The 24,333-nt window shown below is 48.1% G+C and overlaps 1 protein-coding gene across 1 annotated transcript in view; it reads right to left on the bottom strand.

Moving 5' to 3' along the window:
• Positions 1–5,411: 5,411 nt before the first annotated feature.
• Positions 5,412–24,333, bottom strand: part of Flt1 (fms related receptor tyrosine kinase 1) — a 158,666-nt gene continuing 139,744 nt past the window's right edge. Inside the window, exons 24-30 of the mRNA XM_038345590.1 lie at positions 22,442–22,553; positions 20,445–20,544; positions 15,476–15,581; positions 15,168–15,310; positions 12,663–12,747; positions 10,492–10,586; positions 5,412–8,200 (exon numbers count right to left, since the gene is read on the bottom strand). Of these exons, the coding sequence (XP_038201518.1) occupies positions 8,017–8,200; positions 10,492–10,586; positions 12,663–12,747; positions 15,168–15,310; positions 15,476–15,581; positions 20,445–20,544; positions 22,442–22,553 (825 nt within the window). The 3' untranslated portion in view covers positions 5,412–8,016. The remainder of the gene's footprint in view (positions 8,201–10,491; positions 10,587–12,662; positions 12,748–15,167; positions 15,311–15,475; positions 15,582–20,444; positions 20,545–22,441; positions 22,554–24,333) is intronic.

Genomic DNA, 24,333 nt, shown 5'->3' with positions numbered 1-24,333 from the left:
TTGTTTGTTACTTTGTTTTTGAGATAGAGTTTCACTGTATAGCCTTGGGTGGTGGGAATCCATATAGACCAGGCTGTTCTAGAACTTGGAGAGATCCACCTGTCTGTCTCCTGAGGGCTTGGATTAGACATGTACCACCATGTCTGCTGGAAAATTACAGTTTTAAAGGTGGCGTCATGGTAGTAGTAATGGTCAACTTGATTCAATGTTGAGTCACTTGGGAAGAGGGTCTTGTCACTTTTCTATGGCTGTAACAAAAATACCAAGACCAAGCAACTTAAAAAAAAAAAAAAAAAAAAAAAAAAAAAAAAAAAAAAAAAAACATTTTATTTGGGGGCTCATGGTTCATGACTTTCATGGCAGGCAGGCAGATAGACATGATGCTGGGGCAGTTGAGAACTTATGTCTTGATCCACAAGCACCAGGCAGAGAATTAAAACACACGAGCCTATAAGAGCCATTTTTATTCAGACCTACAGGTCTCCAGGAAGAATTGTCTATTGGACTGTGGGCATGTCGGTGGAGGATTGTCTTAAGCTAGTTAGTCTAAGAAGACGTAGCTCACTTTGGGTGGCACCATTCCCAAGACCAGGGTCCAGATTGCCTAGACATGGAGAAGTGGAGCTGAATTTATGCAAACAGGAAGCATGCATGCATCTGTTTATCTCTGCTCTTGACTGTATGGGATAGAATTGGCTGCTTTAACTTCTGCCACCTTCACTGCTTGCGGTGGGCTGAAACAGAACTGTGAGTGAAAATCCGTGCGAGCTGCTTTTTGTCGGGATCTTTTATCCACAGCAGCAGAAATGAAGTGTGTACACCGTACACGTGTGAGTGTATGTGTATGTTCGGAAGCTGGATGTCCATGTCTTTTATCATTCTTGCCCTCATTTTTAGTTGTGGGCCTAGCCTCGAATGGCTGAGCCATCTCTCCAGCCCACTCTTACCTTTATTTGTAAAATAATGTTACGGATTTTATTTAGTGTATGAATGTTTTGCCTGTAAGTGTGTATTTGTATCACGTGTATTACTTGGTCTCTGTGGAGGCTAGAAGAGGGTGTCAGATTCCCTTGAACTAGAATGACTGTTGTGAGTTACCACGTGGGTGCTGGAAACTGAACTTAGGAACTCTACAAGAGCAGCCAGTGTTCTTAACTGCTGAGCCCTCTTCTCCAGCCTCCATTTATTCACTTGTTTGTTTGTTTCTTTTTGAGGTGAGGAGTCTTAGTTTCTTCTCTATAGCTGCGTTAAGACACCATGAAAGGCAATTTCGAGAAGGAGGATCTGCATGTTGTTGCACAGATACCCTCCTACTCCATGCTTGCGTTACAGATGTGTACTGCTGAACTGGGGTGCGCTAGACTGGGCTTTTACGTGGAAGTTTGTGGTGGTTTGAGCAGGTATGCCCCCGCCCATAGACTCGTGTATTTGAATACTTGGTCATACGGAGTGGCACTATTAAGAGATGGGGTTTGTTGGAGGAAGTATGTCACTGTGGGGGTGGGCTTTGAGGTCTCCTATGCTCAGGCTATACCCAGAGTGGGACACAATCTTCTGCTGCCTGTGGATCAAGATGTAGACCTCTCAGATCCTCCTCCAGCAGAATCTGGCCCGCACACTGCCATGATTCTCGCCATGATGATAATGGACTAAACCTCTGAAACTGTAAGCAAGCCCCAATCAAATGTTTGCTTTGTAAGAGTTGCCGTGGCCATGGTGTCTCTTCGTGGCAATAGAAACCCTGACAAAGATGAGTTAGATATCCGAATTCAGGGCTTCATGCTTGTGCAACAAGTGCTTTGCCAAAACCCTGGCCCCAAAGACCTTTTTGGAATCTGTACAGCTGCTGGCGCTGGGTTAGGACTAAGCCGTTCAGCCCTATGGTGGCTGGTGAGCCTGTGCAGAGCCCTTTCCCTGTGAGCACGTGGCTCACGGCATTGCTAAGTTGAAGTGGTTTTAAGGAGTAAGGAGAGGATTGAAAACCAACCAGTAGTGTAGGTAAAACCATTCAAAGAGTTCTGCCCTGAAGGAGAACAGAAATGGGGTGAGAGATCAGAGAAACAGGCATGGCTGTGTGGTTCCAAGAAAGGGAAATGGATGGGAGTGAGGGGTGGGTGGGTGAGAAGACAGGGTCAAGAACACCAGCATGCGCTTTGGCTGGGCCATTCGACAGTGAGGCAAGGTGCATAAACACAGGTGCCCGTGGGTGGAACATGTAAGAAGGATTTCCGAGTTCTTTGAATTGTTTCTGAAGAGAAGGTGTATGAAGAGTACATATCACGGGGGCTGGAGAGATGGCTCAGAGGTTAAGAGCACTGGCTGTTCTTCCAGAGGTCCTGAGTTCAGTTCCCAGCAACCACATGGTGGCTCACAACCATCTGTAATTCAATCTGGTCCCCTCTTCTGGCCTGCAGATAGAACACTGTATAAATAATAATAAAAGTACCTATCACGGTAGATGGTCCTGGAAATGAGTTCAGTCCTTCAAAGCACTTAGCATAGTTACTGCCACATAGTAAGCACTTGAATGACAGCTGCTGCTGGATCCCAAGATCTGGAATGGTATTTGTTCATCAGGTGTCACCAGGGGTGGGACGCAGACTTAGGTCCCTGAAGCTACAGTCCCTGTGCCTCAGGATGCAAGAGTAATGCACACTGCGCAGACTTCAGCCGGGAACTTTGAATTGGGACTCTTACCTGTGGCAAGTGTTGTATAATCCAGTTCCTCTACATACCAGGCTCCAGTAATTGTGGCTTCAGTCACACTGGCTTTGTGACCATGAGAAGATACCTCTGACCCTGCAGAGCCCTGCCTGTGCTATGGAGCCAGGGTGCTATTGGAGCAGGCCAAGTGTTTTCAATGTGCTTTCAGCCTACAGCTATTTCAGTTTACTATGGAGTCCTCTGGGTGTGGCCTCAAAGGAAGTTGAGCATCTGCCTCGATGTATTTTAGATATGTTACTAATCTCTTTTCGTCTGCAATGAATCCCCTTCCGTTTATTGTATTTTGGGTTTTGGTACAGCTAGGGATGGAACTCAAGCCCTCACATAGGAGCAGGTGCTCTGCTACCCTAGTCTTCCTGCCTTTAAGATAGGCTTTAAATGGGTACTAGGTTGCTGGGCGTGGTGGCACTCACCTTAATCCCAGCACTTGAGAGCTAAAGACAGGAGGATCTCTGTGAGTTCTAGGCCAGCCTGGTCTACAGAGTTCAGTTTATCTCAGGCTACATAGGGAGACCCTGTCTCAAAAAAAAAAAAAAAAAATAGTACTAAATGATAGGGCTCATTTTTTTAATGGCCCGTTTTTGAAGGATAGCACATATACACATTTACATATATGTAGCTCAGAAACATGCAGCCCGGTGAAGTATAATGGTTATCCCAGATCAGGGTTGATTTAGGGAATAGCTTTTGCTTTCTTACTTTTTCCCTTAAATGTCCATAGTTCACAAAATTGAAAGCTGATTATTCCTGTGTTGGGACCAAGCATATTTTTTTCAGCATTCCTGACCTTGGAAGGCCCCAAATCTGGAGATGTGTTTTACAGTACGGAATCTAGGAAACATTGCTAGGTCATCCTGCTGCTGAAGAAATGAATTCTCAAATGTCCTGTCAGTTCCCAGAGTCATGAGAAAACATCTATTTTCTGATGCGAAGCTGGTTCGTGAAGCATTCTTCAAATCATTTCCCAAATAAGTGACTTTGTTTTGACAACTAGCCTTCCCCCCCGACCCCAAGGCAGCCGGCTACCATGTAAGCTCAGAAGCCAGTGTTCTTAAAATATTTCAGATTCTTGAAGACTAAATGCCTCTTACAAGTCTGCTGAGATTGGTCATTTATTCTTTTGTCTTGCCTTTCTACCCAAGAATGTTTGTCTAGTGTCCCGCCTTGTGTTTCTCCAAGCTAGCTCCCCAGGATATTATCAGCTAGATACACGAATAACCGCTGTACTTCTTACCCAGCACCTGCATTGTCTCTTCTCCCAGGCGGATATAATGCACGTGGCCAGTTGGAGACATCTCAGTGGTAGCACTCTCTGTGGGGGAGTCTCTTGTGTTTTATGCTTTTTTGCCCATTTGCTGTTTCCCACATGTACCCTCTAATCTATGTGTGCTCACAAAACGCACACGCTGTGATTGTGGTAATTATTTATCGGTTGAAAATTAGTGTTTAGGGGAGATGCCTGTTTTGAATTGTGGGTTCCTCATAGGCAGCCAGCAGTCCCTCTGTGAAATTTCCTGGTTCATGATCTTAGTCGTGTTGGCATTTCTGGGCAAGCTGGCTATGATGGTTGGTTTTAAATATCAACTTGCCACAACTTAGAATCGCCTGAGCAGGGAGCCTCAGTTGAAGAATTATCTTGGTTGTGCTAATTAACCTGAGAAAGTCGGACCCAAATGCCTTGGCACCTTCTGGCCCAGGTAAAAAGCACTCAGAAGAAGAAAGATTTTTCACCCTTCGCTTGCCACCGAGTTATTTTAATCCCATTGCTGCGGCTGTTTCCTTTCCTGAGAGCTAGCTTCTTCCAGTTTTGCACATGCCCTGAAGACCACCAGCTTTGGAGACTGACAAACCACCAGGAAGTCAGTCTCTTCTGTGGGAGATGGTCACTGTGCAGCTCTGACCACTAAAGCAGCCAGCCTTGGGGACAAAGAACCAACCAAGTTCTCAGCCTTTTAGGTGTAAGGTAGCTGTCATTGGACTATTTTGACCACACTGCATAAGCCAACTTAATAACTTGTAAATGTTTAGTTGTTTTAATTGTTATGTGTATGCCCCACATGAGGTGGTGCCTGAGGACGGAAGGCGTTGGGTCCCCTGCAACTGGAGTTACAGATTGTCTCCAGTTGTTACGTGAGTGTTGGGAAACAAACAGATCTTCTCCGAGAACAGCAAGTGCCGTGATTGACCACTGAGCCTCTCTTTGACCCCTAGTAAATCATCTTAAGATATGTATAATTTCAGCCGGGCGGCGGTGGCGCACGCCTTTAATCCCAGCACTCGGGAGGCAGAGGCAGGCGGATCTCTGTGAGTTCGAGACCAGCCTGGTCTACAAGAGCTAGTTCCAGGACAGGCTCCAAAGCTACAGAGAAACCCTGTCTCGAAAAACCAAAAAAAAAAAAAAAAAAAAAAAAAAAAAAAATATGTATAATTTCATCCTGTTTGTTCTGTTTCTAGGGAATCTCCATACAGTGTTCAGTGTGCAGCATCTTTGTAGTCTAGACAGCCACTGTGTGGACCCGTGGGGTGTTGCATGTCCTTGTTCCAGGAGTGCTTGCTTTAATCTCCCTTGGGCCACATAGATAACTGATATTTAGCAAGCTATCCCGGCATTCAGTCCCCTCACCCCACCCTGAGGCACATCTAGGATTCCTTTTTCCCTCTCACTTACAAGGAAAGTAAGAAAATACTTGGTTTTGAAAGTGGATTTTATTAAATGAAGATAATATATGAAATACATTCATCATGACTAAAAGGTGGGACCAGATCATATCTCAGTTCTGTCTGTGGCATATCATTTTGATTCATATAAAAGTAACTTTAAAATTCCAGTTTCTTTAAATAGTTATGCACAAAACATACAGATACACATACACACATACATGTACAGTTCCTACCACTGTCGGCCAAAAGAAGCCCTCTTCCTTCATTGCGTTGATTTACAGGCAGGGGAGCGAGCCCTGCTCGAAGACCCATGCAACAGTTTACAAGATCTGACCAGATCTGTCCCCTGAGTATCTCTCTCAGGCTAACTTAGACTTGCCTGAGGTTCCAGCAATGTGTACGTTGGTGACCTCAAACACTAGGAGAAATGTTTGTTCTTCCTTAGTGCCAGCCAAACAGTCTTCATGTCACTGCCAGAGTCCTAACATCCAATGCTGTCTTGATGGACGGGCACAGTGTGTCATTACAAGTTTCCATTTTCCTTCCTGCCTTAAAAACTCAGATGGAACTGTCTTTCTCTTCGCTGATGGGCTTTGGACTCCAAAGCTAAGTCCTTAAGCAGAGCCAGAGAATCCCAATAGATTTTCTTTACTTTTGTGGGAAAGGGACCTTGCTAAAGTCTCTTAATGATTAAGAATTAGGTGATTAAAATCAAAATAGCACAGGACTGGCTAAGGTTTTCTTGCTTCCTTAGTGACCGGATATTTAAATGATTTGAGAAGTCATAGGATGCCGAGATCACTCATTTCTCTGGCGGCCTCTGTCTAATGGCCCGTCTTTGACACTTGCCACCTGACATGAGCATTTGCAGACACACAAAGATGGACAAAGATGTCTTCCCCCAGCCCTGCCTGATTTCTTTTTTTTATCCAGTTCTTGGTTGAGAGCCCTTTCCTACTTCTCTGTCCTGGAAGGTGAGTCCCCCAAGAGCCACCGTGACTGCAGACTGTCTCACTGTGGATTGTGCCGAGTCTCCCTTCTCAAACGACCGAGAACCTTAAGGACGTGGTCCCCAGGGGAGCGGCCATAGGGTTGAAGCAAGCAGAAAGGAAGTGTGGTCTGCTCTCACGAAGCAGCTACTCGTTGTCTGCCCAGCTGGGACTGGCTCCAGCAGGTATACATGTCCTAAACACACAGACCATAATTTGCACATACAACATCTAACAGAGCCATTTTAGAGATCCAGGGCTCACATCTCTCTAGACCCCCAAAGAGTGGGCACCCTTTTCTACCCTGTCTCCCCATTTCTACCCTGTCCCCATCATCCTTAGACCCCAAGTAAGGTCTGAAACAGATGAAAGTAAGATTATTTTCTTTTGCGTTTTGAGGGTTCGTTGACTAATATCCTGAGCCCCAGCTGTAGAAATAGCTTGCATAAATTGCGCATCAAGGAGCACAGAGTGCTTTAATAAACACTAGCTAATGCTTTTTTGCTCCTCTCAGATTGGATTGAGACGACAAAACCTGTGATTACGTAAAAAGGAAACAGTGAGGTCCCAACTCCGGGTGGATTGGTTTGGCTATTATACATACATGCAGCGTCCACTCTGTCTTACTAGGTTTTAGTCCATTAATCCTGGTTTGGGTACATAGAAAACCGTCTTCTAGATGCTCACTCTTCACTCTCCCTAGCTGCCTTGAATAGCTAACTGTATCAGACAAGAGAATGTAAAAATGTCATGAAATAGGACCTGACTGTTTAAAATGTGGCTTTTGAGTCTATCGGTAGGACCACCTCGCTAGGCCAGACTACTTAGCTCCCTTTGAGCAGTATGCTAAGTTGAGGCCTCCAAGCTGGGCTCTGATTTCAGTGTATCTCACTAGAGGAACTGAGTCACGTGTCAGCCTCACCAATGCATGTTAAACATGCTGTGGATAGTGTGGGGCAACAGAAACAGATTCCCAGGGAAAGATTTAAGATTTTCTGTGGTTCCCAAAAACATTTGTCCTTGCCTCTCAGAATCCAGAAAATGTCCCACACATTCTGCCCTGTCACCTCTTGGTAGGGTGCCCAAAAAACAGAGGCCAGGAATGAGAAATCATTAAAGTGGCACTGAGGAGCCCTCCCCTGCACCGTCTCCACATGATATATCCCAAGGCCTTTTCCTGTGTCTCTTGTTGGCTCTGGTCTCCCTTTCTCACCTCCAAGGAGTGTCTTAATGTCTGCCGGAGGACTCCAGAGATAGAGCAGGCCAGTGCATACTGCCATGGGCTAAGGGGCCTTACAGCACCTGCCCCCCAGCTGCAGGGAGGGAAGATGGGCCCGAGGACCCACGCTGGGTGCCATGGCCAGCACATCGCCTGTTCAGGGTGCCCTGAGGCTTTGGGGCCTGGAGCAGGTGAGTCATTGGGCTTACAAAGGATTTCTCTTACACCAAGTCACATGAGGATTGAGCACTAAAGGTTCCTCACTTGTCACGATCTGGGGTTACATTCTTGTTAGTCCAAACAACAGTAACGAAAAAGCACTATTAAGTCAGAGAAAGGGCCGGCTCCTGCGGGGAGGAATAGGGTGTAAACTCATATATGCATAATACTGTCAGGGTAGCGGTCTGCGGCGTGCTCAGAGCGTTAGGCGGGTGGGGAGGAGTACAACACCACGGAGTTGTAGTCTGGGGGTGGCGAGCAGCACGGGTCCTTCCCCAGCTCAGAGTCGTCATGCACAGGCCTGATGTGGCCACAGCTGGAGAAGCAGAAGCTGGGCCTGGGGACATCGGAAAGCCCCGACTCCTTGCTTTTACTGGTTATTCTCAAGCTAAAGAGAAGGAGACATGGACAAATGGGGTTAATCAGCTGTCTCGGAGACGTTTTGTGGGAAAGGACTAATGGCTACCTTTTCTTAGTGGTCACCTGCCCTGGCCAAACGCTCTTCCTTCGCAATGTACACCTTGCCTTCCCCATCCTGGTGTGGTGTCACTGGATGGAGCGGGCCTGCTGGTGGCTGGGAGTGGGCTGTTTGATGAGATGGTACAAGCTCCAGCATTCTAATTGGAAAACAAGACTTGGCAGTAGCCCGCTCCTGTTTTGGGGTTAGATGGCTTTTGTGATCAGCTTAGAAAAAAAAAAAAAAAAAAAAAAGGCCCCTGCCTGCCCTTCCTCAGTATCATGTCAAATCCTGGGAACCTGTGAAGTCACCTCACAGTTAAACTTAGGTCTAAAGAGGAGCTTATTCTGCATTAGCCACGGGGTCAGTCCCAGTGCCGTGTGGACACAGAGTAGTCACAGAGTAGTCATAACCAACCAGAGAGAAAGGCCACGTGCGGATGGAGTCAGGCGAACCGGCCCCAAACTGAGAGAAGCATGAAACTACAGAAACTGTGAGAGGCAAGGAGTAGACCCCTCCCCACAAAGTCTCTGAAGTGCAGGCGGTCCTGCCTGCCAGTGCCCAGAGTCTGGACTTCTGGCTTCTAGAAATGGATTCCTCCTTATAGTCCCCACATCCATGGTTAATGGTCTCAAGGCATGCAGAGCTGCGCACACAGTCCATACAGGAGGATCCTCCTGAGCATGTGTGGTTCAGGGGACCGTATGCTGTGCGAGCCTAAGATGGACCCAGGAGGGAAGAAAGCATCTCCTGCCCTTTACTATTGGATTGACATCACTGCTTAGGGAGAGCACCCTCTGAGTCACATGACTCAGACTGGCTCGGACTGGCCTACCTATGATCTACCTCTTTAATTGCAGGGTAGGGTGTACAAACTGGGGTTTGTCTTTTCTTCATCAAAGATCAAGTAAAAAATAACCACCCTTTCCTCCCACACGTTCCCCACCGAGAAACAAAAAAGCAGCTAGCCTACTCTTTGCTTTCGTCCAGATTGGTGTCCCTTAACCTCACATCGGGGGCCTGCTTTTGAGCCCACATTACAAGGAAAAGGCAGATGTTTGCCCCGGGAGAGCGCTCGTCTTTCCAAGGACCTGGTGGATTGTGCGCATTGCATCACGTGGAAGGGTTCACAGCGGCTTTCAAGTTCAGTTTCAGCTCAATAAAACTACAGCCTGTGGACTGGCAATCTGGGTTTGGTTTTGTTTTCTTTTTAACTGTAAGGGTGTTTCGCCCGCTTGTATGTATGTGTACTGCATGTGTGCTTGTTGCCTTCAGAGGCCAGAAGGGGGTGTGGGATTCTTTGGAATTGGCGGTAACAGATGGCTGCTAGCGAACACGGGGGTGCTGTGATGAACTGGGTCCTCCGCAGGAGCAGCCAGCCCTCTTCGCTGCTGAGCCCGCATGGAAAGGCAGGGAGGTAGATGAGTGGGCAGGCCTTTCTCAGCATAGCACTGTCCCTCAGTAGCCTCCAGCCACAGCGAATCCCTGAAGTCAGCTATGCCAGTGGCGTAGAGGAGGGGGAGCTGACTGATGGATCGCGCCACGGGGTTGTGGAGAAATTTACAAGTGAGTCATGGGTAATGGGCTCATCAGGATACAGAAAATCCTTATTGTGGAAGTTTGGATTCTCAGGATGGCAAACAGGGCCTTGCCACCTTGTATAGACCATGCTAGCTCAGGGACTGGAAACAGAAGTGTTGTCTCCTGAGCCTGTGAACACATCCCGGCCCTCCCTGCACAGCTGGACACATCTGGCTCCTTTCCACCAAGGCCTGTGCTTCTCAGGCTCAGCCGGCCTATTGCAAGGATTCCCGGGCTGGAGAGATGGCTCAGTGGTTAAGAGCATTGCCTGCTCTTCCAAAGGTCCTGAGTTCAATTCCCAGCAACCACATGGTGGCTCACAACCATCTGTAATGAGGTCTGGTGCCCTCTTCTGGCCAGCAGGCATACACGCAGACAGAATATTGTATACATAATAAATAAATATTTAAAAAAAAAAAAAAGAATTCCCTACATACTTTCCCTTCTTAAGCCCCCGTCTTCCTTCCCACTGAGCCTGGGGTTCCTATGTCCAATATCGTGTCTCCTTTCTGCCCCTTTGGGGGTGGTGGTGGCTCTGCTCTACCGACACTCGGAGGCCAGGTAGCCTGCCAATAAGCCATCGTTCCTGGCATCCTCCTCCCCGCCACACCCAACCCCCCACTCCCACTCTGTTTCCTTACTCTATCTTCATGGAGGCCTTGGGCTTGGTCTCAGTCCAAGTGAATCGCTTCAGCAGCGGGGAGGCCAGCAGAGTGCTCGTGTCTAGCTGATAATCCTGTTGGGAGCAAAGAGGAAGGTGACTCACTCGCCTGACTCAGAAGGCTCCACAAGGACAGTGGGTAGACACTGGGAGGCACCTCTGAGGTGCTGCCTGGCACTGCCCTCGTCATCCACAACCCCTGCCCATTGGCACTGAGCATTTTCTTTGTACTGGCAACTGTGAACTTGACAGAGACAAACGGCGCCTGCTCCCGGCATCTGTGAGACCCTTCTTCCTGAAGGTGAGGGAAATAAAGAGGAAACTCCTGGGTCTACGGAGATGGCCCAGTGGATAAAGTGCTTGCCGGACACATATGAGGACCTCAGATCACTCATAAAAGTCAGGCTTGGTGGTCTGTGTCTGTCACCATAGCCCTGGTGATGGGACAGACAGGTAGATCCTGGGGCTTGCTGGCCAGTTAGTTTAGCTCAAACTGTGAACTCTGGGCTTCTTGAAAGACCTTATCTTTAACAAACAACCAAAACCCCAGTAAGGTGAACAACTGAGGGAGACACCCCATCTTGGCCAATGAACTTCACATACACATTCATGGGCAAGCACATATGCACATGTGCACACACTCGCATGAGTGTGCACGCACACACACACATATTCAGAATGGAAACTTGCATGTAACTGTTTAGTATTTTCCCCATGAAACATTCATGAAAATGATCATATATGTTGAAATTAATCTTGGTGGTTGTCTATGGGTATGCTGCCATACGTAAAATTTCTAGGAAATCATAGAGGTGGTTGGTTCTTTTCTCTTGGAGCGTCTACGGCACTGGCAGGTCCCCATTGGCCCTAGTGTCCAGGAACTGCTGTGCTTCAGTCATCTTCGTCATGGGATCTATGCATTCGCCATTACCCTGTCACTACAGTGCGATGTCCTGCTAACAGGACGTGAACTCCTCACTTCGTCCCTGCCTCCCTCCAAGACTCATACTGGGCTGTATAAACACCATTGAGGATCCAAGCAGGCAAAGATACTGACATCATCCTCCACGTTTAAGGGGTAGCCTAAGCTTGAGAAATTCTGAGGTTTTCTAGTGTTGTTCCTGGCTCTTGAAACACCCTGCTGAGTCACAACACACAAGATCTATCTACGTCATCATGACCTTCTACAGCTTAAAGTGTAGAAATGTCTTTATATTTTGAAGTCACCATGTCCCTTTATCTAGTGTGTCTACGAGGTTCAGGTCACTGATTGCTTATTTTAAAAGTTACATTTATTTTATATATATATGGGTATGTTTTCCTATATATATGTGCATCGCATGCATACCTGGTACCCAAGGGCTTTGGGTCTTCCGTAACTAGAGTTACAGATGGTTGTGAGCCACCATGTGGGTCCTGGGAATCGAACTTGGATCCTCTGGAAGAGCAACTGGTGCTCTTAACTGTTGTGTTGTCTCTCCAGGACCCACCCTCAAGGTTTCTGCTCTTGAATGATGGCATCATGTTTGTCTCGGGAGCCCACTTGGAGCACAATGGTCAGCCATACCAGATGGGCAGCCCTGCCCAGCCTTCCTCCCCACTTCCTAGTCTCTCAATCCCGTGCAAAGGCTTTCCGGAGACCAACTAACAGAAACCCCTGGTTTGCCAGGCTGCTCTGATACACTTTGACCTGTGACCTGTGTGTCTGGGTGGAACATGGTAGCTCAGCTGCAGAGCCTTAGAATGAAGGCGCCTAGGGCCTACAAGGACTTCTTTATAGACGTAGTATATATAGCACATGGCCTCTGTTGCATCACAAGGCCCAGCCACTCACACATCTTGTACTCTCAAAGAAGGGTGCCTCACTGATAGCCTACAAGAGATGCTAGGGACATACGCAGGGCCACTCCCCTTCCCCTCCCAGGAACTGCTGGAATATAACAACTCCCCGCCCTGTCCCCATGAGCTCCAGGAGATCTTCAAACCATGGCATTTTCTTTCAAACATGATGAAGTCTGGCTATCTGTTCTTCCCCCATATTGTAATCTTGGCCTCTTCTAATCACTGGCCCTTACTGGCTAAGCACTGCGGGCCTGGCCACTTCGAAGAGATTTCTGGCAGAGGGCGCTGGGTTTCACTGCCATGACTTACTTCAAACATCGAGGTGGCGTTTGGCGAAAGCTCCTCAAACGTTCTGATTCTTTCCAGGCTCATGAATTTAAAAGCGTTGACATATCTAATGAAGACGTAGAAAGAATAATTAAGGCAGGAAAATGTACACAACCTCAATAAATCAGGACACTGTGGCATTTGGGTGGGTTGTGCCTAACAACCTAAATAACCAGCTGGCTCAGTTTCCTTAGTACCCTCGAAAAATTCTTATAGTGACATCACTTCCTCCGGGTAGTCAATTCACACTTTATTTATCGTCTTCAGAAAAGCCCTGAAAGGGCCCACTCCAGTTCCTCGTGGAATCAAAAACTGCCAGTCGGCCGGGCGGTAGTGGCGCACGCCTTTAATCCCAGCACTCAGGAGGCAGAGGCAGGCGGATCTCTGAGTTCGAGGCCAGCCTGGTCTACAAGAACTAGTTCCAGGACAGGCTCTAGAAACTACAGGGAAACCCTGTCTCGAAAAACAAACAACAAAAAAAAAAAAAAAAAAAAAAAAAACACAAAAAAAACCCTGCCAGTCATAGAGGAGAAGCGAGGCCTCGTCTGGCCCAAGTATCTTAGTGACCAAAAGACCAATGCCCCAGGAGGCAGTGTGACTTCATCTTATCACTTACTGCTGTCTACTTCCTAAACGGATGTAGAGCTGACAAGTAAAATGTCCCACGGAGATGTCATAGCTGACTTAAGTGTACAGCTGAGGGGAGCGCTCATGTTGTATATTCTGGGCTGGGAGAAATGAGTGATGTTGCAAGGTTTCAACACTGGTGATCTAGCGGGAAGACCCGATGGGATATTCCAGTGATGGCCGCTCATGGGCACACCCAGTCATCAGCTAAAAACCATTGTTTTAGTTTTAGTGGCTGCAAGTTCCAAGCTCTTAGGCTAGATTCCTATTGAGTCTCGGGCTAAGCAACATACTGAAATCAGCTCGGCAGCCTCCACCCTATTTCTACCCCAGTCAGACTTTATCACTTCAAAGAAGATGGCTGGCTGGGTGTCAGGTATGAGCACTGACATCACCGGTCATCCTCAGAGCTCTAGACTGCCTGCTGGTTGCTTCAAAACCTGGCACGGATGGCTGTCAGTGACTTCCAACGGCTGCATCTCCATCCTGTTTCCCTTGCAGTGGTAGTGGTCATGGGTGAAGGCTTTGCCCACTGCAGTTGAAGATCCTGGATGGCTCCAAAAGGAACCCCCTGACTCCATTAGGAACCTGGGCGGTGAGTGAGTCAGTCGTCCCGGGTTACAAACTCAAATCTGATATTTGATAGTCACACATTTTGCTAAGTTCTCAGTCTCTCCAGTTGACAGGTCCCTATTTGTCAGAGAGATGTGTACTTTGAAGGATGGTTTTTACACGAAAGTTGTACAGAATGCCAGCACAGCACCAGATCAGAGCATGTATTTTCTATAACCACAGGGGCCGACACACATTCCTTATGCTGTAAATACCTACACTGGCCAGCACACCTTCTCGGGAAGTATTTGATCTTTTAGTGTCTACCCAATTTCCTCTACAGTGATGCAGAAGGTAAAGGTTTGTTAGGTAAAGGTAAGGAAACAAAAAAAGAGGGCTGGTTTTGTCCCATTGTTGGGTTTTTTTGTTTGTTTGTTTGCTTTTGATTTTGGGGGGGGGGGTTGGTTTTGTTTTCTCAAGACAGGGTTTATCTGTGTTTCCCTTGTTGTCCTGGAGCTCACTCTGTAGATCAGGCTGGCTTCAAACTCACAGAGCTCCGCCTGCCTCTTCCTTCCAAATGCTGGGGCTAAAGGCATGTGCCACCACCAGGCTCAGTTTTATTTAGTTTTATGTAACTTTTCTTCTTCTTCATTGTTGCTGTTTTTGAGACTCTGTTTCACTATGTTGCCCAGGCTGGCTTTAAACTTGTATCCTCTCGCCCCAGTCTCCTGAATTCTGGGATTACAGTCCTGTACTACTCTTAGTTAGCTTTATTTTATGTAAAGTTTAATCAGAGTTAATGTCATGAAAACCAGGCTACAGTTCTAGAATGAGGCAATGTAATGTGAGAAAACACAAGGCCTGTCTTATTCCTTCCTTTAGAAGTTTAAAAAAAAGGAAAAGCCATAGGCCTCCAATTTACAGAACATACAGATGTCCTCACAGAACATGGCAGAATGTTTTGTCTTGTCTTGTTTTGTTTTGTTTTCTTTGTTTTGATTTTTCGGGACAGGGTTTCTCTGTGTAGCTTTGGAGCCTGTACTAGAACTCACTCTGTAGACCAGGCTGGTCTTGAACTCACAGAGATCCACCTGCCTCTGCCTCCCGATTAAAGGTTTAATCACCTTTAAAGGTGATTAAAGGTTTGCAACCACCACCACCTGGCAGAATACTCACAATGTTTAGATTCAGGAAGCAGGATAAATGCCTGATTCTTTCTTTACTCTATTTTCTTCTCTCCATCTTGCAGCCTCCCCCTTCTCCTTCATCCTCTCCTTTCTGCAGTAAAACTGGGGAGCAGCATCTCACCTTACATCGTCAGAGCTTCCAGTAGGAGACTTTGGAGCTGAAAAACCACCCTTGAAAAAGTCGTCAGAGAAGGTGGGGACAGAGTAGGTGAAGCCACTGTTTCTCGTCAGTATGGCATTGATCGGGATGTAGTCTTTACCATCCTAAAATACCGAAGTAGAGCTGTAAGCACAGATGTTTCTCCTTCAAGGACACACACACACTCGAGTGCACACTCATACACACTCCCTCTCTCTCACACCACTTTTTTATTGCTGTTCTTTCCAATTCTATTAGGAATACATTTGGCCTTCTGACCTAAGCTTTACCTGCTGGACGTTGGCTTGAAGCAGGTCACCGAGTTTCTCCACGAGTTCTGCAAACCGGGGCCTCTCTTTGGGGTCTTTGTGCCAGCAATCCAACATGATTTGGTAGCTGTTGACCAGGAGCACACAGAAAGAGCTGGAGAAAGGTGGGGTTTATATAGGCTGCCCTGCACATTCTGAAGTCAGGGTCATCGGCTCACATCTCAGACCATGCTTTTTATATAATGTGACGTGGTTTCACTTTTAGGCTTATAACACCAGTGCCTAGGGGCACAAGCATGTCTACTGAGGCAGACTGACAGACCTGCCCTCCTGAACACCTGGCCCACCTTTCTTAGGTGCCAGGACAGAGTCTCACAGATCAAAGACAGGTCTTAGGAAAGGGTGCTCTGTGCTACTGGGTGTGAGTGGAGCACTCCTCGTATCTCAAGAGGAGGACGGTGTCCCTAAAGCTAAAAACAGTTACAGTCTGACCTCTGAGTAGCTGGTAATGCCCACTTGATTCTCCTTTCTTTTCTTTTCTTTTTTTCTTGTCTTTTCTTTTTCTTTTTTTTCCTGAGATAGGGTTTCTCTGTGTAGACTTGTCTATCCTAGAACTAACTCTGTAGACCAGGCTGGCCCCAAACTCACAGAGATCCACCTGCCTCTCCCTCCTGAGTGCTGAGATTAACGGCGTGCGCCACCACCGCCCAGCCTCCCACTTCATTCATGAGTGTAATGAAGGTTGGTTCTATTTGGCTTCTCTGTAAGCACGTGGCATCTTTACAACCTCATGCTCCCTTAGGAAGGTCCTCATTTCCTGGGGAAAAATCTTTACACTTCCTTGGGAAGGTCGGCAGACTTCCTTGGGATGCTCCCTAGATTCCTGGAAGGGCTCGCACACTTCCTTGGGAAGGTTCTGCTATGGGAATTGATGGAAAAGGCACTAGCTTCATGACGTAAGTCATTTCCAAAACAGGTTGATAGACAGTAGACTCCAGTAGTTCCTTGGGGTGTCTGCAAGGTTCCTGTGTGTGGTGGCTTATTTTTTGCCCAGAATTTCAAATCCTCTATTATAACACAGTTTCTCAATGCTAAGGTAAAAACAGGCAGGGTTTCTGGGTTGGAAACATGGGTCTTAATATCACAGAGGCCAAATCTTGTCCCCAGGTTCCTATGTCAGCGAGTTCTTTTGCATTTTGTTTTCCTCAAATATTTTAGCTGTGCTGCTGTTGGGCAGTGTGGGATGCTCCTTTGTATGTTGTGAATATGCTTTATCACCATTGGTTAATAAAGAAGCTGAGCTGGCCAATAGCAAGGCAGAATAGAGCCAGGCAGGAAATCCTCGCAAAGATACAGGGGGAAGAAAGGTGGAGTCTGGGAAACGCCAGTAGCCACTGGAGAAGCAAGATGTGAGGTAACAAGCCACGAGGCTTGTGGTAAAATATAGAATATTAGAAATGGGTTAATTTAAGTTGTTAGAGCTAGTTAATAATAAGCCTGAGCTAACAGGCCAAACAGTTTGTAATTAATATTAAGCCTCAGTAGTTATTTGGGAACTGGTGGGCGGGAGAGAAACTTCCAAATACAGTTAGGCTGTTCTCATGTAAACTGGGCCTATAAGTCTGTGTCGACTCCCTGTGCAGAGCACATACCAGGGATCCCTGCACATACTGAGCCAAGTGCTCCCCTCTGCTCTCCTAGAGTTACTTCATTTCATCTTCTCTTCTTTCTGAGGAGCCTTGGACCAGAGCAGACTCTGAATGGACTGACATTTCAGAACAAGGTCCAAATTAGCCTGTGTGGCCTGGGACTTCATCTCCACTTTCTGTACCCAGTGCCCTTGCACAATAGCACCAATGGAAGCTCTCCACGTCCTGTACTGGGTCTCAGCAAATGTGGGACACCTCTGTACTGGGTTGTAGTGAATGCAGGGTGTCCCTGCACTGGGTCTCAGCAAATGTGGGGTACCCCTGTGCTGGGTCTCAGTGAATGTGGGGTACCTCTGTTCTGGGTCTCAGTGAATTTGGGGCACCTCTGTACTAGGTCTCAGCAAATGCGGTGTACCCCTGTACTGGGTCACAGTGAATGAGGGGTACCACTGTACTGGGTCTCCATGAATGAGGGGTACCCCTGTACTGGGTCACAGTGAATGAGGGGTACTCTGGTACTGGGTCTCAGCTTCCAGAAACCAAAAGCCAAGTTATGGTTGCAGAATTGATCATTGCTTCTCTAAGTCTGGGTTACTGTCCTGTTCTCTAGGAGACACTTGACAAATGTCCGCAACACCTGAAGTCCCAATTGTCCTTGGAGCACTTGGGAGTGGTGGCTCAAGGCACTCTGTCGGAGCACTTTCAGGCCACCCAGGGCCAACATGCTGCTAGCCAGTGGGCAGAAATAACAGAGCCACACTGTCTCATGAGATCCTACATGGGTCTCATTTTAAGGTATTTTTATAGATGTTACCAGTTCACTGATTTTTACTTATTTATGGTATGTGCAAAAACAAGCCACACACACACACACACACACACACACACACACACACACACACACACAAAACCCTTGAGCCTGCCCGCTTGGGGTTGTCTGGCTTCTTCCTGAGCACACAAGCTTCACGGTCTGAGGGTTTCAGAGTTGGCTGGAAGAACACTAAACATGTACTTAGATATTCCATCACTGATAGTACAAGTGAGGGAAATGGGCACCAGGAGGTCTGAGCCTACTGGGTGAGGAGACTTTTTCATTTGCCAGAGGCCTCCTCTCTGCCACCATGGCTATTGTCATCTCATAGCACAGGCGGGCGCACAGCCTTCTGGGAGGTGTGACTAACTCCATTATCCGCGCCCTGCTTTTTCTGCAGTCACCTCCCGGATGCTCTCATTTTCTCCTTCTGCACCCCAACCTGCAAGTCAGTGCAGACACCACAGGACAAAGAAATCACCCTCTGCCATTCCACCGTGGGACTCTAGGTATTTGATTGACACACACTGGGTGGGGGCAACTCGCTCAATGTAACATTACCGTTTTTTCTCCACTAAGCAGAGTGAGAGAGAAAGAAAGAGGCGGGGAGGGAGAGAGAGGGAGGAGTTCATCCAAAATGGACTGAAGGGATTGTGGGAAGAGTCACGAGGCTATCAGCCCAAGTTTCCCACGTATACGTCACTGTAGGCCAAGCTGAGGTCACGAATGTCCAGAGAAAACACACTGAGTTATTATAGCACCCACACTTTCTTGTGATTGGAACAAGGAGGTGACTTCAATCCTCTTAACTCTCACACGCCTGAAACATGGCTGCCTGAGAACATGGCTGCCTGAGAACATGGCTGCTGGCTCACATTCCCCTTTTAAGGAAACACTTTTCAAAGCCACATCTTATCTTTTAAATTCTGAACCACACCCTATAGGCTGTTTGGGACTCACAAGCTACCTGGAAGAGGCCTATGGAAAAACACAAAGGTTTGAGAAGTCAAGGGGAGCCTTGCTTGTCCTGGGGATTTCTGAGGCAGGGTCTCACTACATAGGCGAGCCCGGTCTTAAACTCATGATCTTTTTGCCTCAGTCTTGCCTATATTGGGATTACAGTACATGCCTCTGCACCTGGCTTTAGAGAATTCTTCTGATGAACAGGAGAGCTGGAAATGGCCCCAGAAGGCCGGAGGATGGTGTGCCCTGGCTACTCCTCAAGACTGTGGGACGTCTACGTGAGACTATACGGAGAAAGCATCAAGTATTTTAACCTCTCTTGTAGCAGTGAAGGGTCCCAGCGAGTCTAAACTCTCTCTGCGGCCTAGGAGGCGCCTTTGGTCAGTCCTGCCCTATACTTCCCTGAAGAGGACACCAGTCAACGCTAATAGAGTCCCCTGTGTCTTCCCTGCCTTCACGCCTGAGAGTCCCTGGTCTCTCTCATCCAGTTCCCTGCTTTGGCATTGACCTAACTAGGTCCTGAGATAATGAAGGGAAGAGATGGTGACCTTGCCCTTTGGCCAAGCCCACACTTCCTTCTTGATCTTCCCCAAAGACCAGCCCAGGGCTCCACAGGACTTCATTGTGTGGGTGGGGAGGAGAGGCCGCCTGCCAGTTCAGGAAAGGTGGCGCCATCTCAGGGAGGCCCAAGTCCTTGTCAGCAGCTCACCCACCCAAACTGCGAGTGTCATCACATTCCTGCTGAGGCCTCAGAGTGCTAAAACGGCATAGTTACAGGAAATGGTACCCAGAGGCTCCGAGCTCACCCACTGCCCTGACAAGCCTCTGGCCAAGAAGACGCTTGTTCTCTGGTCAAGAGCTCTGCCAGCTGCCTGGCCTAGTCCTAAAGGATTCTAAAGAGGCCTTGCTACCCCACATTTCTCTTTCTTTCTTTATCAATTTATTTATAAGGTTTGGAGAACAGGTTTTCAAGTAGCTCAGACCAGCCTTGATCTTTATATGGTATTTATATTTATATGATATCTTTATATAATCGAAAATGACCTTCGATTTCAGACGCTGCTGCTTCCACTTCCGGAATGCAGTGACTGCAGGCACAATATATACAGTGTTGGGGGTAGACCCAGGACTTCATGGGCACTACAGAGGTAATTGAGCCTTGGGGAACACATCCCAAGCCCCAGTCACACAGCTTCCTGTGGAGCACAGTACAAACCAAGCCCCTTCCCCCTCCCTCACCCCCTCATGACTCTGTGGATGGAAGCCTGGGCTCCAAAGGCCCCTGCCTTGACCTGAGGTGGTAAGGGAGGCCTTGCATTTGGTTCCTAGGTTCTATTCGGTCTGTCTAGGTTTCTGACTTCAGTTTTCAGTTAAAGTTCTTGAAAGGCCAGTCAGTGGGTAGGAGAGAACTTAGGGACAGATCCAGAGCCCATCCAGTTCAGGAAGTCACTCCCTGCACAGCAGAGCCCAGTAGGAGTGGAGCTGGAAGTAAATCTGTGACCCTCCCCCATCACCCCAGGGTCCTGGATGAGAACTCGGTGAGAGAAGGAAGAATCCATGAACTCACATCTCAGGCGTTGCATACTCTGGTGCCCTCATCCTCATGCCTTCCTTCAGGCGGCTGCAGAAGTCTTCATCCATCTGCACTCCTGGGTATGGAGACCCCCCTGCAGGGGACAGTGTGGAGAAAGACATGTGTGATAAGGTTTCTGGTACTAATGACCATGCCCGGGAGGTGCATGGTGGCACACACTTTTAATATTAGCACGTGGGAGGCAGAGGCAAATGAGAGGTTAACAGCAGCCTGAACTAAAAGGGAGAGCCTGTCTCAAACAAACAGACCTACCCAAAAGACCACGAGGAGCGACCGAGAGTTTCTCTCATTTCTTCCAAGTGATGGTTTAGCCAGGAATGGTATAGGACATGTCTGTAGTCCCAGTTCTTGGGAGGGAGGTTGAGGCAGGAGGATTGTTAGTTTGAGGCCAGTTTGAGCTATCTAGTGACACCCTATCTCAAAACTCCCTCAGATAAATATTTAGTGATGTTTTAGTAGATTTCCAGTGGCTGAGGCTAACACAGGGAGGTGTTTGCAGGTTCTTCTTGAGGGCACATCCTTGGCTGAGTCATGGCCATCCTTGTGGTCACACCTGCCTGTTTGGTTAGGGAAGAGGTGATCTGAAGTGTCCCTGCCCTAGTACCACAGACAACTCTAAAGACATCTAATCCTTAGACACTCGTGGTCTGGGTTAATAACTTGTTTTTGGAAAACCAGTGGATTTAGGTGAGGCTATGGACCACTCCAACTTCCCAGAACATGACCTTCATTCTGAGGCTTTGGGAATGAGGGATTATGACGAGTCTAGACGACAGAGAGCCTTGGGTGCCAGGGTGAGACTGACGTGGACGGAGGGTGGACAGAGACTACTTCTAGTCCAAGTCTGCAGAGCTGAGGGTACCAGGGGCACTAGGCTGTCTATGCCAGCCTGTATCAAACAGCACCTGTAGTCAATCCTCTGTGGTTAGCCTGGGCTAGGTAGAGTGGGCAAAACACTGCAGGATGCTCTGCTTAGCCCTGAAGCCAAGGCTACTCCAGCGTGTGTTTGTCTGCACTTTCTAGTGATGGTTGCTGGTAGGAAGCAGCTGGGAGACACAGAAGGCTTGGCACGGTGTCACCGCAAGGCCATTGTGGTCACTGTGCTGCTTTCAAGGAGTGGAAGCAACAGGTGCCTGTCCTGGAAAGCAGGGAATGGTTTTGACACGTGACAGGAACCTAGGGTAGCACTGTGTGCATTCTGTTTGCTGTGAAAGACTTATTTTTTTTCAAAGCCTGGAGATTCTTGGCTAATTCTCTTACTTGGGAGATCTCATAGCATCCCTGCGCACATCTGTAGGAATGAGGCATTGAAGGTTTTTAGAAACCCAGAGTAGATGGGCTGGGGCATTGGCTGCTCTTATAGAGGACCTGGGGTCAATTTCCAGCCCCATGTCCATCCAGTTCCAGAGGATTTGATGCCCTCTCCTGACCTCCTCAGGCACTGCATGCACATAGTATGCACAGATAACACGTAGGTACAACACACACACACACACACACACACTCACACACACAAAGAAACCCATACTGGATAGTTCTAAATAAACCTAGCTAGAGAAAACCCTAACCGAAACTTTTTTATTGTTTATCTGCATAAACCAGTGTGCAAAGCCAGGCCAGGTATTAGAATTAAAGCCAGCTGCTTCTGACAACACCTTCTACTGGTCCAGCTGTCAGGGCCTTTCCTGAGAAGCAATTCTGAGGGAGTGGATGCATGGAGGAAAGGGGTGAAGACACGGGAGCTGGTATTGGACAGACAGACAGCTCTGTCTTTAGATTGTCTGCTGTCTGACTTCGCAGGTAAGAGTCTAAACTCTTTCTGTAGCAGCGGGAATGTGTGCATCCGCCTGGGTTTGCAACGGGTTCAAGTGCAGACCTCGAAGTCAGGTGGGGGTGTCCACAGGATGCTCTGCATAGGACACAGACATTTGCTTCTGGGCTGTTCCAACCTCTTCCTCCTCCACACCTACCTAAGGAGAAGATTTCCCATAGCAACACTCCATAGGACCACACATCGCTCTTGGTGCTGTAGATCTTGTCAAAGATGGATTCAGGAGCCATCCATTTCAGGGGAAGTCGAGTCTGGAAGAGGGCGAGGGGTCTTGAGCTTGAGAACAAAGCAATGTCCATGCCCGGGGCCCAGGGCTCCCCTTCCACTTAACACTTATGCAGAACCAGAGCAGCTGTGGTTTCCTGCACCATAGGAAACCCCAGAGCATGTGGCAAAGGCTACCCCATCTCTGGGGACCAGGCACGGCAGGTAGACTTCTCTGGTGCACCCAGCAGGTCCTTGTTCCATGGATCTTAAAGGAGCTGTGTTCTCATGACCAACTCCCCACTTTCATAGGGACATGAAGGACTTGGTAAAGTGGTCGGAATTAGGAAACACCCTGAAAATTGATAGCAATTCCTATGATTTTTTTTTTCTAAGAAGGAAGGTTTTAAAAAACATCCCTGTGTAAAAAGATGGGATGTTAAGTCTTGAACCGGGGGCCTAGGTGTGACTCAGGAGTGGAATGCGTGCTTGATACATTATATATAGTATAAGGCCTGGGCTTCAGTCTTCACTCTCTCCCCCACATCCCTTGGAAAGAAGACAGATAATTTTGTATTGAAGTATTTTTCATTTAAGAAACTATACAGCTGGATTTCAACCATGCAGACCAGCCCTCCTCTTTCATGCAGCAGGAGCCACGGTGAGCTGGCTGGGGGCTGGGGTGGTGGGGACTAGTAAGATGTCTGGGACAGCAGAGAGACAAAGATTGTCACTGAGTCGGGGACACCAGTGAGGGTCAAACTGAAACACAGACAGAAACCATCTTTGCAGGCCAGCGTTCCACCAGAAGCCAGACTGTCTCCCTCTTAGACAAAAAGTGACTGAGGGGCTGGAGAGATGGCTCGGCAGTTAAGAGCACTGGCTGCTTGTCTTGAGGAGGACCTCGGTTCAATTCCCAGCACCCACACGGTGACTCACAACCATTTGAAGCTCCAGGCCCAGGGGATCTGACACCATATTCTGGTCTCGGTGGGCACTGCACGAATGTGGTACACAGACATACAGTCAGGTAAACCACCCGTACTTATAGACTAAAATTAAAATAAACAACAGCAAAAAAGAAAGAGTGACCAAGAAGGGATTCTGCAAGTGTGATGGGGGGGGGGGCACGTAATGTGATCCAGAAACTTGGTGACAATGCAGATTTCAGGCAATCCCCTTTCACCCTGCTTACCTCTAGCACCCCGCCTACCCCTAGCCTTTCTGCACCAAAGGATGGGGAGTGGAGGACAACAAGCAGCGGCTCAGAAAGGCTGCCAGGGATATGTTCCTACGGTCTGCAAGCCTCTGCTGCAGAGCAATCCAGAGAGCCCAGACATAACACTGAAGCCCTGCTGGCAGAGGCCAGACAAGAGAGGACACCAGAGGTCACCCAGTAAGTGACAAATAACATTATGTTCAAAAACAAACGGGGAAGAGAGGCCAGCGTGAGCCAGAAGGGAGATGGATCCCACGAAAGGCATCCCTGGGGGTAAGCGGCTTCCTCCCTTCAAGATAGGGTGTACCCTCCCCCCCACTTTTTCCGGAGGTACAGGCACCTGCTGAATCAATCATTTGGGTTTATCTGAGGGGAAGAGGTCACACTGTTCTTTCTAGTGTGACATGGAACTCCCCTAGGGGTGGCAGGCAAGAGCTGATGTGGTCTCTGCAGGACCCAGCTTCTGCTTAGGTTAAGAAGCCTCACATAGTCCTGCTCTAAGGCCAGGTCCCCAGCCAGGGCTCCGAGACAGACAAGAGATGCCACCACAAGGATTGTCTGGCATAGAGCTCTTCTGGACCGCCTGTCCTCATAGGACCACATGAGAA

This window comes from Arvicola amphibius, chromosome 10, assembly GCF_903992535.2.
Source record: "Arvicola amphibius chromosome 10, mArvAmp1.2, whole genome shotgun sequence".
NCBI classification, from domain to species: Eukaryota; Metazoa; Chordata; class Mammalia; order Rodentia; family Cricetidae; genus Arvicola; species Arvicola amphibius.
The sequence above is the reverse complement of the archived record's forward strand: the minus strand, read 5'-3'. Positions and strand labels throughout refer to the sequence as shown.